Below are 20,618 nucleotides of genomic sequence, written 5' to 3'. Positions count from 1 at the left end.
ATAGCTCTCCCATTGGCTCAAGGGCTCGGGAAGGTTCATAGCAAGATTTTTCCAAAAAGAAAGGCAATCTCTCTTGTCCCTTTTTCAAAGGGTGAAAGAGGTTGTCTAAGTTATACCAAGTGAGTCTGAACTGAATTTGTAGTTTGGGCAATAAGCCTAAGGCATAGATGGGCAGCTCAAACCCAAGTGTCAATGTGGGAAGGAGGGGGAATTTAGCCTGGGGGAATTTCCAAGACTTTCTGTCAAAAGTTCTTAAGACATGCAGCATCCTCTATGCTGAAGTCTGTCCTTTGCAAAGTACCCCCCATGCAAGAAAACTGTAAGGAGGTCACAGATCATTCTGAAGAATCAACGCAATGTCACAGGCTGATGACAGGTTGACATCTAAGGTCATGGACCAGTTTTCTTTGGGGATGCCTTCACAAAGCAGAAGAGCTGTATCAGCAAAATGTCACTGAAAGCTGTCACCAAATTCAACAAACAGGGCAGAGCACTGCTCACAAGCGCACCAACAGCCCAGTAAATCGAGAATCCTCGATCCCTTTCCCAAAGGCTGCAACAGAATAGTGTGTTAAAGTAGTTTCTTGGGCCAAACATAGATACATAAAGCCATACAGAGAATGGCAATGCCAGGCTTCTTCATAACTGTGATGTTTGGCGTTTCTCCAAACAGCTCTTGAACAATTTTAGCAAAACTCCAACGGTAGTACGCGTCACTAACCAACACAAGAGGCGGGGTGTAAAGGAAAGTCATGAATGAGCGTGCGTAGCACGAAAAGACTAATCTCTGCTTTTATAAAGAGATAATCAACAGCTGATGAATTGGAAATGCAGAATGATGGCGGTGGTTTGCATCATAGGCTCTGAGTCAGACAGATCTGGGATCTAGTCTTAGCTCCTTCACTTATATGTTATATGACCTTAGGACATTATTTAATATCTGAACTTCAGGTTTTACAGCTGTAAAACGGGAATAATAATACTACCTACTCTATGGGATGGAAGAAAGGATTAAATTAAATTATATAAATAAAGTGCTTAGGACGGTGCCTGGCAAATAATAAATTATGAAAATGCTGCTTACTTTCATAATAATTACTATTATCATCATTACTAGTTATAATTAGGAAATGCTTTTCAAAAGTGAACACTTTGAATATAACTTACATGTCATCTGAACTGGAAGTATAATAAGGGTATCTAATTCCCCCTGATTTAGTAAGTCAAACAGAAAACCAAAACAAATTGAGTTATTCAACTGGTGTATTTAGAATTGCTGATGATTGTAGAATTCAAGAAAATTAGTGAAATACATAAATTGCAATTCATCTGTCTTGAAAATCTCAAAAATCAGTTTTTATTTGTCTAGTCTAACAGTGGGCAGGGCTTACTTGTTTAAAAATGTGTATTTAGAACCTTCTAGAAAAGAAACATGTGCAAGGTGAATAAAGGGGAATAAAGTATGTTAATACAAGGCAGATATGCCAAAAATCATTTATGTTTCATCTTAGACTGCAAAAATGATGCACTGCCTTTACATAGCACTTTATGCTTTTCATGGAATTTTCCCTGCATTGCCATTTTATTCTATTAGACACACAGAGACACACAGAGAGAGGGCCACAGAGGGCCACATGTACACTTACAATCTCTTTGCACCCAGCACTGATTATTTTCAAGTCAGCTCTACTATTAGAGTCCTGGTCCAGATGGAGGGGAAGGTATGGCATTAGCAACAAGGTTGTGGGGCCAGTCCAGAAAACACATTCAAAGGATAATCTGATTAGCAAATTTTGAAAGGGGTTGGTATATCCATTTCACTTATCATCTAATTCAAAAAACTCCATAACACTACTTGGACAAAGTTACCAGTATCAAAGGTCCTAATGAAGCATAATTTGTGTTGAGTATGTTGCATTCTGACAGTGCTATAAACCAGGGAGACAGTTTACTGACAATTCTGTGCTACCAGATACCAACGCAGGCCTCTGTCCAGCTTTACATTGTCAATTCTCATGGAAACATGAGCGGTTACATAGCCTCAGAGTACACTGAAGTTTGGATTGCAAAAGATGAGATGGACAGATTTCATATTTTCATTGCAGATTTTTTTCTTTGCCTTTTCAAACTACTGAGCATAATTTTTTTTAAAGGCAGGAAATGCAACTAGTGTTTGTTTCTAGCATGGCTTCTGTTTTGAGATTTCTTCTTTGTAGAAGAAATGTGTTGCCCAGCTGTCTAGAATCCCAATCAGGATATCGTTTCAGCATAAACTGTATTATAAAAATGATTTTAGCTGATTATAAGCTAGAATGAATATGAGGCTAGGGCTATTTTATCCAAATTTTACCCACAGAGGGGGCACTCTGATTCAGTTAAATGGAAATAATATAAATGAATGAGGTAAAGTTTAGTTCTGTGTTTTGCCCAGGAAAGACAGTAATTGTGAAAGACAAAGAATTGCATTAGTGAACAAGCAGAGCTGTGGAGATTCTCAGTTATAGAGATTCTTAGAAGCAAGAGTCACGTGGCAAGTGGCCAAAAGTATTACAATCAACATTTAAAAAACTGGTTCAAACCAAGATGAATTGCTGGAGAACTGAATGCTCTCCAGTTTTAATACTTCTCCTACCTGCAACACTCACGTACATTGTTCAACAAATATTAATTAAAAACTCCCTTTATGAGGAGCTCCTTGTATGGAAACACCAAGGCTAGAACTGGTTAATGGGAAAAGATACAAGTATGATTCAAGTTCTACCTTTTTAGAGATTTGTGAAAGAGACAGACATTTCAGCCAGTATCCTATTTTTTGATTCCAAGACTTACAAATTTTAATGTTTCTGAAATACAATCACTGAGTACATTTGATTATATCCTTTCCAAAAGTTGGCATTAAATCTATGGGTCTTATAATAGATGGAATTTTAAAAGTTAGATGTGAATGTACTACTGTAAATTCAGCTATTCAGTGTAAGGGGAACAGAGAAGAAATCTAACTGGAGGCTTCTTGAATGAAATTACTATAATCTGGGCCTTGAAGAAAAAGAAGAAATCTACCAGGCTGGATGCTTGTGTATGTGGGATGAGAAAGAAAAGATAGGAGGATATTGAAAGTAAAGGGAAGAGCATATGTAAAGACATTAAAAAACACAACAGTATGGAAATGTGGGAGTACAGTTTATATATTAAATGTATTATGAAAAACATTCAGAGAACCTGAAGCCAGCTATTATAGAAGCTAAGCGGGAAGCTAGAGTACAAGGATTTAGGATTTGGAGTTCTTCTGAAGACACTCTTGACTGTTTTTAAGTAAAAGGAGAACTAACATGAGTCTGTCACATTCCTAAGTGTTGTAGATGTTATTCAATTTAATTTTCCCAAATGTTCCCAAGGCATCCCCCCACTGTTTTTCCTGATAGGGAACAGAGGCATAGGGAGGTTAAGATACCAAGGATACAAGGAGAGAGTCTAAGTTCTACCTCATCTGTATGATTTTAAAATCTATGAGCTGTCAATAACACCAACTTAAGATGTTTCGGTCTTCTTGTTTTTCATTTTCTAATTTTTAATTTTTATTTTTTGAATTAATATACATTTCTAGAGCAGTTTTAAGGTTACAGAATAATTGAGCAGAAAGTACAGAGAGTTAACTTATATCTCCTCACCCTTCCAAAAGTTTTCCCTATTAATAGCATCTTGCATTAATGGGGTAGATTGTTATAATTGATAAGCCAATATCAATACATTATTATTAAGTAAATATTATAATTTACATAAGGATTCACTCTTTGTGTTGCATTTTATGGGTTTTGACAAATGTGTAATGACATGTATGCGTAATTATGGCATCATACAGAATTGTTTGCCCTCAAAATCTCCTGTGCTCACCTATTCATCTCTCCCTCTTTCCCCCAAACCCGTCTCACTGTTTCCACTCATCTTTCACTCTCTGTAGTTTTCCTTTACCCCGAATGTTATATTGTTGGAATCATGTGTTTTCACACTGGCTTCTTTTACTCAGCATATGCATTCAGATTACTCTAAGTCTTTTCATGGCTTGAAAGCTCATTTCTTTTCATCCCTGAATAATATTCCATTGTATGGATGTATTCTGGTTGGTTTGTCCCTGCACCTACTGAAGGACATCTTAGTTGCATCCTAGTTTTGCCAATTATGAAAAAAGTTGCTGTAAATATTTGTATGTAGGTTTTTTTGTGTTCATGAGTTTTAAACTCATTTGGGTAAGTACCAAGAAGTACTGGATCATATGATAAAAATACATTTATTTTCATAAGAAACTGCCAAATTTTCTTCCAAAGTGATTGAATCATTTTTCATTTCCACCAGCAATGAATGAGAGTTCCTGTTGCTCCACATCTTAGGCAGCATTTGGTGTTGTCAGTATTTCAGCCATTCTAACAGATGTGCAGTGATATCTCATTGTTTTAATTCACAACTCTTTGATAGCATATGCATGTCCTAATTTTTTTCTTACCTACTATATATTTTTTCTATTATCTGTTATTTTGACTTTCACATTTTCCATCATTCATTGGTTCATTCATCAACATATAGTAAGTGTCCATTGCAAGTCAATAACATTTTTTGAATATGGGTCATTTTTCTTTTACTCTTTTTCTATTTTTTCCCCATTTTTATTTTGACATGTTCCATTCATTATTTATTTCACATAAGCTATTAATTTGTTTCTCTATATATTCTATTCATTTCTAGATAAACTAGTTGGTTATCTTTTACTTTTCTGATAATTTTTAAATTTCCTCCACTTTCTCATTCTCCTGTTAGTTTTATTATTATTTATTCACAGTACGTACAGCACAGTGTCTGAAATATTGTTCCATATGAAACTGTTTGAAAAAATCTCTGAAGTGGAAATCACTTACCTTGGTTGACAATAAATCGTAACTTCTGTATTGTTGCCAGATTGCCACTAACTCGATATATTCCATCAACATCTAGACCTGAAGACAAAAGGGCATATTTTATATTAGCACATATAGGAACTGAGATGGTTAAAAAAAAAAAAAAAACTATGAAAAGAAGGAGTAAATCACACCAAATATCTCTTCTTCTCAGAGAAAACTAATTTGTATGTTCTAAATTATGCACCCTTCAAAATTTTAATCTCAATAAAGTAATTATGGTGTTCAGTCATAATTAAAATTATCATCAGTAAATTTGAGTCTAATTGAGGCACAAAAGGGCAATAGGTAGCATAGGATTACATCATATATTTAAGGTTCATTTCCAAGGAAAATATAGGAATCAAACTGGGTAGGGGAGAAACCTCCAGACATTTGTGTATTATTGCCTTTTTTCTACAAGGTAAAATAACTCAAGACATTTGTGAGACATTTGCTACTGGCCTGACTTACTGTCTTCCTGCCTTTCTGTCTCTCTTCTTCCCTTCCTCTCCTCCCCTCAGCTCTTTATCTTCCCTCCATTTCTGTTCTGTTCTATTCTATTCTATTCTATTCTATTCTATTCTATTCTATTCTTGTTTTCCTGTGATTGCTACAGAACAACATGTTTTGGTCTGATTGTTTGAAACTAAAGAGTAAAAATTCTATTCTAGATATAATGCTAGTTTGATAACTTCCAGTGTATTACAGGTAATGGGTGCTCCATTATGGAGAGAAAAATAAAAAAATCTTTAGCAAAATGGTAAAATGAATTTCAGATTATTTTAGAACTGTTCATCTGTAATTCAAAATAACTTATCCTGGCAGTGAATTTCAATAATCATTCACTTGTTTTCCATACATCTATTTATAGAATCTAGTTAATTTCATGACCACGTTATGAGGACAACGAAGAAACAGGAAAACGAAAAGGGAAACACTTAGTCAAACACTATAGTAGTATCTAAAAATGCCGAAAACATAATTTTAATGTCAAGAGTGTATATTCTTTGATGTGTCTGGGCACTCAGAGAGGCCTAGGTGAAACTGCCAGCAGACGCAGAGGTCTTATCTCAGCAGTTTCTCTAGGGAGGTGGTATAGCATCGTGGATAATCATTGTAATTCACAATAGTATTAAATATATTGGTAGAAATTATTGCCATAGTATAACAGAATAAAGGCTTTCCAAAGCTCTTTACTGGCATAAAATGAGCTCATTTATTGCTTTACTATCTCTACATTTTTACACACTTTATATTAGGAACACTTCTGCCATTGTGCAAAATATTTCATTGGGAGGTTAGGGTAGAATAACATAGCTTAGAACACTGGTAGTAATGGCATAATTTAGGACAGTCATTCACTATAGTTTTTGCTCTTCCATGTAATAAACTATATGATTACTTGAGATAATGGCAATAAAATGGAATAGCTATTAACAAATGTATTAATTGATGTGACTTTATAGTTCTAGAATAATCTAAGAAATGATTGAGACTCTGTCTCTCCCTGAGAACTATAAGTTGTGAGGAATTGGATGAAGCTGGACACCAGTTAGCCAGTGGTGAAACTTTCTAAGACATATATATTTGTAAAAATCCAATATATTTTTTCTTCGTGATGCACAAATTACCTCCATTAATCTAAGTCTACTCTGGTTTGTTTGTTTTAAAGTACAATTTCTGCTTGACAGCTTAAATGTGATAATAGTCCTAATTAAAATTTTTCTAATATTTAATTCCTACCTTTAGTATTGGTCTATTTTGGTCTTAAGTTCACGCACTTACACCCAGAATGTTAAAAAATTAATTTACAAAAAACTTATTAATCATTTTTTTCCTTTGTCATTAGATGCTATTTGGTACTTAGTTTTAACCTATGAAATTTTAAATAACATGATAGATTTAAAACTACCAAAAATTTTACATTAAACTGTGTCCTTTTCAAAGTTTTCCCTCTTAATTTTTTTGAACATATAACCACTGAGGAAATTATCTTAAAATTATTCTCTAAAATCATCCTCAGAGGCCCTGAAATGTTTATAGAAAAATGTTCATAATGGCATGCTTGGGGGTTTTGGGGAGAGTTTTGGATTTGGAAGTAGACAAATGGCATCAGAACCATGAGTGGTGAATAAAGTCACCTTGATGTTTGCCACCACAAACAAACAAACAAACAAAGTTTGATCAAGTGAACGTGGCCCTGATTTTTTCCCATGGATTATCAATTGATTTTAAGGAATTTAGAGAAAAAGAATTATTGTAGAAAATAGAAACATCAATGGAATATGTGGGTCTATGTTCTCTAAATGAGAAATTCTAATTTTTTTTTAAATCAAATTAGCCTGTTTTACAATGATTAAAGATAAAATGTGAATATCTATTACAACAAAAATGAGAACATTGTGTGTTTTTAAAAAATGTTGTTTTGCTAATTAGCTAGACCCTTATCAGAGGTCTATTATAAGTGAAATTATTTGAATTTCAAAATTTAATTGCAAATAAGGGTCTTACTTAATCATTGCTTTAATATGCATATTTATACAAGGTGTAAAATCAAATGAATGTCTATTGTGAAGTTAGCACTCTTCCTTTTCAAATATTATTCTACATTCCATTGAAATGCATAGAGTCGTAAACTGGTTTTTAACTGATGAAATTCCCTATATCCAAAACGTTTTTTTCTTTTAGAGAGTTACAATATAAGAAGTGCTTTCCTTCGTCTTTCATACATTTCTTTAAAAAAATTTTTAAGTCCAGTAATCAAAACCATTTGAAAAAGTCATATGGATTGGACATATATTACATATAAACAACTGGAAAGCAGTATACTGTTTAAAGAAAGCAGCCTCATCCTAAAGTAATAACACAACTTTCTTTTGGCATAAAAGGAGGGAGCACAGCTGGTGGAGACAGGAAGGGTAAATCAGACCTGTGCTACCACTGTGGTTGTAGACCTGAGTCACAGCAGAGAAACTGCTTTGTGACTGGAGATAGAAACCAGAAAGTAAAAGGGAGTAAAGCAAAACATATTAGATGCAATATGAATCTATCTTGACACAACTTTCAAGCCCTTTAAATTCAAAGATACCAACACTATATATCTTGTGAGTGATAATGATCTCTGACATTAGCGGCTCCTGCTTTGAATGGCTCATGCTTTCTGGCTATCATACTTTTTAAATTACATAAATAGAGTGAAAATGACAAAGTTTCATATGAAAAGGGAGGGTATTACATTTTGCGAAATAATCTGGAACATATCAGTGAATTTTAACAGTTATAAATTATGTAGGTACAGTCTTGAAGTTGATTTGCTTTCCCCTGAATGGCTCACGGAACAGCAGACCCAAAGTTCTAGGACTATTACCCAAATTACAATTATTCACGTGCCATCTTCCTTTTACTCCAAGAACTTTGAAAGTTATGCCAAACCAAACCAATGTAAATTGGTGGATTTGGACATCCTTTTCATGACCACATTATTCTTGCTGGATTGCAAACTACTTATTTTGGAAATATAATTAGACTTCGTATGATTTTTAAATGACCAATGTCTTCAAGGTACCTCTTTTGTGCTTTGGAGAAGGTTGGTGAAAAATCGCTTTGAGAGGTACCTCTTTCAAGAAAATAACATGACTGTAAATGCTAACAGGATTTTTGCCTGTTATGCTAAAAATACTTTGGGAACACGATAAAACTAAGTCATTTTACTTTTTTTAAAAAAGTCAGACTGGCATTAATGGTAGTATGAAAAATTCTCTGAAGAAATCCACATTCACTGAAATATTGTTTATTTGTTCATCATCAGCTAACCTTCTTATATTTCAAAATAGTGTTTACTGTTGGCAGAAATCACTGGGTATTGCTGTAGGGGATTTTTAAAAGTCTCCCCACCCCCTCCCTCACTTTTCTTTTTTTTTCCCTGAAGAAGCTTAGACTGGGATAGACACACAATTAGGAGTTATTAGACCAAATGGTGGTCTAAGCCCAGCGGAAAGAATGCAGCTGTCATGAGTAATTCCCACCATAAATCTTAGACACTTTGCAAAAAGAAATCTAAGACCAACACTCTGTCCAGAGTTGACTGGCTTATCTGCCAAAATATGGGCAGTTTTTGACAATGCAGACGAGTCTGTTAAAAATAGTCGAAAACTGGTTTAGGTAGCATTTTGGGTAGCCCGAATGATGGACACACCACGCAGATGTGGAGTTTGAGCCTGGTTGAGTGGTGTGCCCCGAAAGTCTGCTTGGTTTTCTGACACACAACAAAATGCATCTGAACCTTTGCAGCCTGCAAATGTGGGCTGGGAATTTTGCACAAACAGTCCCTCTCCTGAGATTTATGGCGCATCCTAATTCCTAGGAGGCCAGAGCTACCACAAGAAATGCCATTCTCGCAATACTTTGAACTTCTGGCTTCTCCCTCCGGTGAAAACCTTTGAGCACAGGAACACTCAGGTTGCCCTCAACCCCTGCACTTTTCTCTCTCAGTCCTTCCAAAGTTCTACTTGGGTTCTGAGCTAAACATGAGAAACTCTGGTGCCATTTAGACCTATCCCTCCTCCTCTAAGTTGAAGTGAGTGTTTCAAACATTTTTTTGCTAGCTTATTTGTTCACACACTTTAAATTCAATGACTGAGAGTACAAGATATAACTTAGAATTCTAATCTCTCTTCCAACTCAGTGGTGTTTATTTTGTACCTATCTGCCATTTTTATTTAATTATGGTTAATTTCGTATGAGATGCCCATCCTTCAATAGCCTTGCTATTTCCTAAGAATGATTCCCTTAGGAAATAGCTGGCACAATTTTGATTTTCAAACGAGAATAATTTTATTCTATAGGATAACTATATGACTTCATAAAAACCATTCTAAAAATATATACAGGTTTTTTTTTTTTGCCATACTTCCATGGTTTAAAAAAACAATAAAAACCAAAATTAAACCACATAGAACAATATACAATCCAAACTAAGGACAGTAGCTGCCCCAACCTGCTTTCCAAAGATAGTTATTGTTAACAGTTCTATTTTAGGCCAGGCTCAGTGACTCACACCAACAATCCCAGCATTTTGGGAGGCCAAGGCAGGAGAATCACTTGAGCCCAGGAATCCAAGACCAGCCTGGGCAACAGGGTGAAACCCTATCTTCACACACAAAAAATTAAAAATTAGCCTGGCATGGTGGCTACTCAGGAGTCTGAGGTAGGAGAATCACTTGAGCCCAGGAAGTTGAGGCTGCAGTGAGCCTTGATCACACGACTGCACTCCAGCCGGGGTGGACAGAGCGAGGCCCTGTCTCAAAAAGAAAAGTTCTATTTTCATTCTTTTTGTTAATGTTAATATGTCATATTTCTGTTTATTAATTAACTTTGAATGGTATTTATTGATTTCTCAGAAAATATAAAGAGCTTAGTGCATTCACAGTTCCTACCACTTATCTGTACACCCTCTTTCTCTTGAGTTAATTTGCCTATTTCTATATGTTAGCATATCAAATTATCTCTGAGCTATGAAAAATAAAGCAGTATATTTATTCTTACTTCTCTCTACTACTTCCCTTCCCAGTTTTACTCTGTATGCATTTATTGTTTATATTCTTAAAATTTGGGACATTTTGTTTTTTTATAACTATTTTGTGACTTATCTATGGGTTAATAGTCACTATTTTTTAAAAAGGGAGCATGTTGGGGTTTAACATTAAAATTTAGTTTCACAAAGGAGAGCTCCCAAAAGACTTAACTTGTCCTCTTCTTCCTTTGTAGGTTTCTTCATTTCTTCAGATTAAGTCCTGCCCAACAGAAGTTTCTGCAGTGATAGAAATGTTCTGTCTCTTTGCTGTCCAAACCAGCATTCACTGGCCACATATAACTGGCTACAGAGAATATTAACCAGTTGAAACGTGGTTAATACAACCGAGGGACTGAATTTTATTTTATTCAGCTTTGAGTAACTTAACCACACATGGCCGGTGATGACCATTTTAGACAATGTGACTCTAGGTCAGCATCAACTACCCTCCTTCTCTTGTATTCCATTGTTATTCTTTCTTGGATTGAATTTTAAGAAATTTCTTGATTCGTAAAAGGATGTGATTGATAATTTTTCTTACTTTACCCGTCTGACTGTTTTCTTTTGCTTCCTAATTGATTGTTGACTTGAATATTTATTTCAGTTTCATAATCTTTTACTTTTCTAACTTTGAAAAATAAATGTTCCATTATCTTCTAGCATCCCTGCTGTTAAGTCTGATGTCAAATTGATTCTTGACACTTTACAGGTAAATTGCTTTTGCTCTCGGATTAAAATTTTTTTTTTCTCTTTAAACTTGTAGTAGTAAAATGTCACTCATATGTGCTCCCCATCTGGGCCTTTTCATTTGGAAAACATTTTCTTATATTATTTGCTCAATATTGTTTTCCCTCTATTATCTCTCTTCTCTGTATCTAGAATTTATTTAAGACAGATTATCAAATATTGGATTACCTTTATGATTGAGATTGATTAAAATAAACAGTGGTCATGGGTACCTCTGTATGTGTCCAGCTCTCTCCCTCCCTACAACTTGTCCAATCTTAAATGAGAATGGTATGTGGGGGTATCTTGCAGGGTAAAAGGGTGGTGAGTAGACAATAGGCCAGGGGTTCTCCCCAGTTATCAAAGTAAGGGAGACTTAACTTAGGGTATAGAGAACTTTACCTATTTTGCACCTGGGAAAAGGTATATCTAATTCTGTTGGAGAAGACCTGAGACACTTTCTTCTCTATTGCCTTCTTTCTCAGATGCCAGCAACTTTTCTATCCTTACAGAAATTGCTCTCAGGCTCAAGCACCTGCTGTAGATGCCTCTTTGGTGCAGGATAAAGAAAGAGGAGGCCAGTTCTCACAGCTGTTAGATCCTGTTATTTAATGAATTACTTTCTTTACTGCCCTCTGGACAATTTCTATTCTTTTTATCTGTTGACTCCAAGTTTGGTTATTCTCTGGGACATCCCTGGAAAGAACTGTGCCTAATTGTGGTGTCTGGGAATGGTGTTTCTCCTGCTTTCATTTCTCTATTTGTTTGATCCCATCTGCTTCCTCTCTTCCTGGAATTTCTATTTCTTGTCTGCTGATGGCACCTTTTCTGTTTTCAGCACCATTATCAGTTTTTTTCTTTTTAAAACACATATTTTCTATTATTTCATTGGGATTGTTTTGAGGGAAGAGAATCAGACATAGTTTTTCAGTCTGCCAACTTGAATGTGAGGCCTACATCGTTTTTCATAAAAACAGAACTTTAAAAATTGAAAACAGAAGTTTCATTAGTTTGTGAAGATACTACTATATAATTTTCATTATTGGTACATGGGAAATAAATGGTAAGGGATTAAACTGTGAATATTTAAAACAGTCATTACGCAATTGCAATTCGAATGTTGGAAGAATAGGTTGTTACAGGTGAGTTTCAGCACATCTCTCACTTCATTTTTCTTCCTCCTGTCCTTTTCTGTGTTTATAGAAATTCCTACTATCATTTATGTATTTTTCAATTCTTTTATTACTGAGGTTGTTTTAGTTTTCCATTTCTTTTTTTTTTTTTTTTTTTGAGACGGAGTCTCGCTCTGTCACCCAGGCTGGAGTGCAGTGGCTGCATCTCAGCTCACTGCAAGCTCCGCCTCCTGGGTTTACGCCATTCTCCGGCCTCAGCCTCCCGAGTAGCTGGGACTACAGGCGCCCGCCACCTCGCCCGGCTAGTTTTTTGTATTTCTTAATAGAGACGGGGTTTCACCGTGTTAGCCAGGATGGTCTCGATCTCCTGACCTCGTGATCCGCCCGTCTCGGCCTCCCAAAGTGCTGGGATTACAGGCTTGAGCCACCGCGCCCGGCCTAGTTTTCCATTTCTTTCATGAGCCTTTTCTTTTCAATTTTTATCTCATTTTGGTTTTTTGTTCTACCTTCCTCATATCTCTGCTATGAATGCTTGCTTCATAGACACAATTATTGCAACAAGTTTTTCTTTTTAATGTCATAACAAAATACCTTCAATTTTTCCTTCATTATTTTATTTGCTTTTGGTTATCATTATCTAGATTTTATTGGCTCATTTTTGATTATTCATTTCTGAAAAAAATGTATTTAATCTCCCAGGTATTTGTAGGGGATTCATAAGGAAAATAAGAATTTTTATTCTCTTAAGACATGGAAGAGATAAATATTTGTTGCTAATTTTTCATTAATGTTAGACTAAAAAGAGGTCACTAAGGATTTTTTTTTTTCATTTCTGAGAAAATGGCTTAGAACCTATGATACAAAAAAATGAGCAATTATTTAAAATTGTTTATATAGCCAGTGTCTGAGCTAGGGGCAAATTCCAGATTTAAATTAAATACCTTGAAAGAGCACATAATAAAGGAATATATATATGTGTATATATATACATACATACTAAGAAAAAGGTGGTATCAAATAGACTTTTGAATCAGAAAGGAGAATGCTTCTTCAAGGACATTTCATGGAATACTTGGGCGATTGGGATCATTTTCAAATGCTTCACCCTCACTTCCTTCCTTTGCCCCTGTTACTTCAACCTGTTAATATTTGGAAATAAGATTGTTGTTTTTTTGCAAAAATATTTATCGTTAATATTGGTCTTATTTGCTCTTCTGCCCAGTCCCAAACTCTTAACGAGCCTTGTCTTATTTGGACACTGGAGAAGGCAGATGTTGTTATATTGCTCCAGCATCAAAATTGGGTGAGGAAAAGAACTAAATACCCTGAGTGTTAAGTGTGTTACCGGTTCTGCATTGTGTCATCTATGTGGTTAAGTGTGTTAGTGGTTCTGCATTGTATCATTTATGCCTTGAAAAGTTCTGGGACAATAGAGTTTGGGGATTGTGGGTGGGGGGATGGTAGGGAGACATGTGGGAAGAGAGTGGCTATCTTGCTTTTTACTATTATTAGGTATTCTTGTATAGAGACGCAGGGTTGGATTCAGTCTTTGAAAACAATTTATTGCATTACTCTCCTAGTTTCTTCATCTCTCTCATTCATGTTAAGTGGGATATTAGACATTTCCATAAGTAGAAGAAAATCTCACTGACTTCTTCAAATGTTACAAAAAGAAAAAAAAAGCCATCCCTCCTCAATGTGGATACAGGGGAAAAACCACTGTCATTCCTCATTATTAGAATTTTTCCCTTATATTTATACTTAGTTCTTGCCAAAATATCTCATCAATTTTCTTATAATTGGAGATGCTTATCCATACCATTGGAATCTGGTAGTATAGGCAGTAGTATACTTTTAAAAATATTATTTCCTGGTTTCCATTTGCTGTGATTCTTTTTATGGATTAGGCTTGTTTGTGTGTATAGCCTCTATACATTGAATTTAACTCCCACTTTTAAAATGATTCCTTTTAACTTAAGGATTACCAAATGGTAAGTCAACCAGGGCAAAGACAAGGGGAAAAAGTTCCAGTGTGGCTAATGTGATATAGATTGATAAGCCATTTATGTACCTTGCTTAATACCTAGTTAACATGAAACAATAGTGGAACAATAGTGTCCTATAATGTGGCTCATTTTCTGCACATTGAATCTTACATCTCTCTCTAAGCTAAGAATTTGAGGCCTGACTGCATGAAGCCTGCAGGATAGTAGACATAAATGTGATTTATGCCAGCCTTAGGATCATTTGGAAATATCTGAAGATAAGAAAGATCTCAGCAATATTCTGAGTTTGCTTGTGAAATTTCTCTAGAAAAGAACCTAGCTTCGGTGGTCTGATCAGACCAAAGATGATGAACTGAAATGATTTCTGGAGAGTGGGAAACAAGGTACCTATAAACAGTCATTGACAAATTATCTTACATGTTTCTTTTTTTAAAAAATCTTAGTCTTGAAGACAAATTTTGGTCAATGATTCTGGTTTTCATTAAGTGAGAGCTGTTGCCTTGAAGAAAAACTTAGTGTATCTGGAAGATATTGAAGTTGGAGGTTGTATTTGGTTTATCTCATATTATTCTCTGAGTTTCTTTTATGTTGCAGTTCTACTGTTATGCTGTGATCATGCTGATGTAAATAAATCATTCATTTGGTAGTATGACTTGCTTAGTGTGTTTCATTAAAATAAATAGAAGTAACAAGAACAATGAATCTAATTTCATCTGCCACTATCATCTGGTAGTTTGCAAGCCAATATGCCAGCATAACCTGAGATCTACACAGCAGTGGGGTGGTCACAGCAGGTTTAAAGAAAGAAAACCAGCTTCCTGGAGATGCTATTCCTAAGGAAAGCTTGGAGTCTCAGGAGGATTAATCTGTACTATGTGCCCATGTACATTTTTAAAAAAAATTTTAGCAAGATACTATTTCATAAGTTAAAGAAACACAATAAATGGCTCACCAACACAAACAAGAAGAAAACTGAAAAATGGCTCCTTTTGGGATGAGGTTGTAAGAGTTATATAAAGTGTACCTTTGATCCCATCATACTTGAAATAGATATTGATTTAAAATTCATACATTTGCCATCATTCTTTTCAATCCCTCCACCCGTAATTTTTTTTTTTTTTTTTTTTTTTAACATCTAAACAAAGTGACCTCATTGTTTTCCACTGGATTTTTTTAAACATTGGCTGGGATGATTGAGATTCAGGAATGTGGGAAAATGGATTCCCAAACCACGTCCCTCCCCTTTCATTCTGAACTGTAATTTTTGGCTTGGCTTGAATCACAGTCATCACATTTCAGCCTGAATCTCTCTGTAAAGTGATCTTTCTTAAACATTTCTCTCACTCATCAAGGGATCAGAAACAAAGCTGTTCTAGCCTCTCAGCAAAACACTTACAGGCAGCTTTTACAGAGAAGTCGCAAGAGCTAAATTTCCTCTAAAATTGTTTGAAAAGCGAACATTTTCAGTGTCTCATTGTCCTTTTTGTGAATCTTGTCATCTGTATGCCATGAGCTCCAGCAGCTATTTTAATCTGTTTTTGTTTGCAATCCATTTGGTGTCCACCCAAGGAAATGCAGGTGATTCTAATTAACTTACTGCTGAAGATGTAGGAAAAAAAAATTCCAATTGTGATGTAGCGAATTATATACTTAAAACCTTTCTTCAATTATTTATAACACATTATTAATGAAAATGTTATATAAATATATTTATCACCTAGTTCATTGCTGTTCACTTTTTAAAAATCAATGGGGATTATGGCACAAGAAAAAGCCACACACATTCACAAATACAGACACAATACAGACCCCAAGAACACTTGCCAACTTTTATTTAACAAGAGTAGCAACTTAAAAATAACATTATTTTTACTTTGTGCAACATAGTTTAATATCTGAAATAACTCTGTTCCAATAAAAATCTATTGAAATACTCTCAGGCCTAACTCTGCCCTGAAGGTAAAAGTGATTAATTGAAAGATTTTGGCAGATCTCTGCTCACCACCAGGGCAGTTTAATTTAGAACACATTCAACCATTTCTCATTGTCTCTGTGTTGGTGGAGCATAACTTTTGATCTTCTCTGGGGAGGTGCCTCTAATTCAGACCCTTTGGCTTGCCACTTCCTGGAGGGTTTTGATGGCTTGCCTCTGCTGAGCATTCAGGTGAGAGAGAGCGCTCCCCTGGCTGCTGCCTCTCAAGTGAGTTCGTAAAAGCAAATTCCAGGCACACAGACAAGATATTCTACAAACCCATTGGAGTACACCGACCATCAGCAAAGTCCTATTTAGATCACAGACAAAATGGTTCTTTTTCCAGCTTCTTGCTGCCTGTCTAAACTTCTGAGAAATTATAGTGTCAGTAGCCTCTTTCCCAGGCAAAGAAGAAGGTGCTCTTAACTACGACAGCGGATGAAGCTGAGACATTTGAGCTTCCTATTCTCAGGAAACACAAATAGGATGACTCTTTTCTTTTTGAGAATACAGGAGAAACTGTTTAGCGGATATTATTAATACTTTTGCTAAACAGAAAGGTGGGACTAGGGCATGTTCATTCCTGCTTGGCAGATGGACCTGTGTTAAACTGTGATTAAATGGAAGAACAGATGAATTCTAAGATATTCTGTGGCCCTTGAACTGGTGAATTCCAACTCTCCAGGCAATTTGACAGATATTGTGTAGGCACTTACTATATTGCAAAAGTGTACTAGGCATTGGGGTATAGTAACAAACATGGTATACACACTGCCATATGTAATGGAGCCATAGCATGCACTAAAATGTGAGAACATATATTCTCTGTGAGGTGGATTATAAAAATGATTCTGTTTTTAAATCGTTTTACATATTTCCCAACTATTTTATAAGTGTTTATATACATATATATACACACATGTGTATAGTATATACATATATATTACTCTTGTGAACAAACAATATTAATAACATTTATTATGAAAACATTATGACATAGATTGAAATTATTTGATAATATATACTTATGAGTTTATGTTCCCACAGACCCACTTGAAAAATGTTTGGAAACTATCATAAATCTGTTCTGTATCCTTGAATACTGTATTTTGTATCTCTAATTTAGCTGAAAGATGGTTTAAGACTCTTGAAATGAGGTTCAAAATCTTCATGGGACACACAGTAGAAATCTCAAAATTCAGTATTTCATAAACTATTTCTTACTGGGGAAATCAGATCCAGATTTGGAGATAGAAATATAAGGTACCTGGAATAGAACTGAAAAGACAAAAACATTTTCCCTACTTAGAAGCTCTACCTTTCCCTGGACAATTTATACCATTGGCTTTTGCAATTTTGGGACTCGTACAAAAAGAAATGCATAAGCAAAAGCCAAGAGGTAGCAATAAAGTTGGCTTTCTGACTTTCTTTTGTCACAACATAAAGTAGAAAGATTAGCCTTCTTCTAGTGGTCTAGGAGAGACCTAACTTCTCAGCTTCATTCTGTAGTACATAAGGGCTGTTAACAATCTAACAAAGAACTATGCACCCTCTGTTTACTGAAAATACTTTGTTGACTTAAAAAAAGGCATTCCAATACCAATTGTTCCCTTATTTAAACTCATCTAGCACTAGTGTAATACAAACCAGATTTTCAGCTTCTGGGTGATTTTGTCACATAGATCTACATTGAAAGATTTGTGGAAATATGTGGGTATTTGCATATGTATATATACACATATATATTTATATATATATTTAGTATCTCTCATTTCTTTCTGATTGATTGTCATGGAAAGAAAATATTTTAAACTAACATGTGCCAAAAAATGGACAAATGAGATTACATCAAACTAGGAAGCTTCTGCACAGTAAAGGAAACAATCAACAGAGTGGAGTGATAACCTATAGAATGGCAGAAATTATTTTCAAACTGTACATTTGACAGGATGTTAACATCAGAATGTATAAGGTACTCAAACAACTCAATACGAGACAACAAAAAACCAAATGACCTGAGCCCAAGTTAAAAATGAGCAAAAAACTAAATAGATACTTCCCAAAAAAGACATGAAAATGGCCAATAGGTAAACGGGAAAATGCTCAACATCACTAATCATCAGATACACGCAAATTAGAGCAACAATGAGATATCACCTTACCTCTGATAGAATGGCTATTATTAAAAAGACAAAAGATAATGAGTATTGGCAAGGATGTGGATAAAAGGAATCCCTTTTATATTGTTGGTGGGAATGTAAATTAGTACAACTATTATGGAAAAAAGTACAGAGATTCCTCAAACAATTAAAAATAGAAATACCATATGATCCAGCAATCCCTCCCACTGGGTATATATCCAAAGGAAATAAAATCAGTATATCAAAAAGATATCTGCACTCTTATTTTATTATAGTAATATTTACAATACTCAAGATATGGAATTAACCTAAGTGTCCATAAACGGTTGAATAAAATGTGATATTATATATATCACGTGATATATATATCACATATATAATATCACATTTTATCATTCAACCATTTATCATATATATATGACACACACACACACACACACACACAAATGGAATACTATTCAACCATTAAAAAATCCTGCTTTCGTGACAACCTGAATGAACTTGAAGGACATTATGTTAAGTGAAATAAACCAGGAACAGAAATATACATATTGCATGATCTCACACATATGTGGAATTCAAAAAGGTTGATCTCATAGAAGGAGAGAGTGGAATGGTGGCTACTAGAGACTGGGATGATTGGGGGGATGGTAGGAATGAGAAAATGTTGGTCAAAGTATACATAATTATAATTAGATAGGAGGAATACATTTCAAGGGATCTATTGGATAGCAAGATGACTACAGGTAATGATGACATATATTCTGGAAAAATGTAATGAGAGTAAATGTTAAGTGCTCTCATCTATGATAACTATGTGAGGTAATTTGTTAGTTACATAGATTTACCTATTTCACAATATGCATATACTTTAAAACTTCATGTTGTATGTGATCAAAACATATATTATCTACAAATTTAAAAAAACTAAGATGTTTTATATATGCTGATGTTCATTGACATAACATTTATGGAATATCTAACTCCATATACATGACCTTCCAAAGTGGCAAGATATCAATTATAAATATATTTCATGTTTTCTTTTGTATGAAATGTAAATAAAGCATGTCTTAATTTCTCTATTTCCTCCAGGGGATGGCAGAGTTTGAGTTTTGATGTTAGAAACTCCATAGAATTTGAATGTTCGGAAATCCATAATTAGGCACTATAGTTAAATCTTGAAGTGCCATGGAAGATAGAAATGAAAGATTTTCAATTTGAAGACTTGGATTTTATGCCATTGGTTCCCAAGATAAGTTAATATTAATTATAGAGGCTACATTTACAGTTTATTTTCAGAAATTCTGGGAAGATAATTCTTTCTTAAAACATTTCACACAGTCTTGCTAATGCGTAAAATTCTGTAACTAGAATTCTTTCTTTTTTCTTCAAATCCTATTGGAGGATTTCACATCAAACCTCACTAGTCATACATGCTTCAGTATGTGGATTAATTTATCAGATCTTTTACTGGGAGCAGACTTTAACTGAAAAGAAGACAAGTACGATGAGTTCACTTGTGTAAGATGTGGGAGAGAAAAAGGTGGAGAAGAAGGGGGCAAGTACATAATGGGAGAGGAACAGAAAGGGAAAATGGGTACAACATATTGGTTTCAAATGCATTCAAAAGAGTGGTTGCTATTATCCAAAGTTTCTCCCTTCCTGGGTTACCTGCTATTTTGGACACACCAAGACACAGAAAAAAAGAAGTATATTACTGTACTTAGAAATTTGGGGGAGAAGAGGCACATTTTTAAGCTTGATTAAACACAATTTTTTTAACATAATTTATTCTTATAGTAATTTTCTATCAATAGGAAATTAGAAATATGGAAATTGTAAAAAATCACATCTTCTTCAGGGAAAACTTATAAAATAATTTTTCTTTCAGGTGAGTACAATGCTCTAAACTGAGGTTCCTAAATCCATATAGGTTTTTTTTTTTTTTTCCCGAGACAGGGTCTCACTCTTGTCACTTAGGCTGGAGTGCAGTGGTATGATCACAGCTCACAGCAGCCTCAACCTCTCCAGGCTCAGGTGATCCTCCCACCTCAGGCTCTCAAGTAGCTGCAACTGCAGGCACACACCATCACGCCTGGCTATTTTTTTTTTTTTTTTTGGTATTTTTTGTAGAGAC

At 34.9% G+C, this 20,618-nt stretch overlaps 1 protein-coding gene across 1 annotated transcript in view; it reads right to left on the bottom strand.

The window, feature by feature from the left end:
- ARHGAP15 (Rho GTPase activating protein 15) overlaps positions 1-20,618 on the bottom strand; it is a 630,382-nt gene that overhangs the window by 200,996 nt on the left and 408,768 nt on the right. Inside the window, exon 11 of the mRNA XM_025405285.1 lies at positions 4,908-4,985. Within this exon, the coding sequence (XP_025261070.1) occupies positions 4,908-4,985 (78 nt within the window). The remainder of the gene's footprint in view (positions 1-4,907; positions 4,986-20,618) is intronic.

The sequence above is a fragment of the Theropithecus gelada genome, chromosome 12, assembly GCF_003255815.1.
Source record: "Theropithecus gelada isolate Dixy chromosome 12, Tgel_1.0, whole genome shotgun sequence".
In the NCBI taxonomy this organism is placed as follows: Eukaryota; Metazoa; Chordata; class Mammalia; order Primates; family Cercopithecidae; genus Theropithecus; species Theropithecus gelada.
The sequence above is the reverse complement of the archived record's forward strand: the minus strand, read 5'-3'. Positions and strand labels throughout refer to the sequence as shown.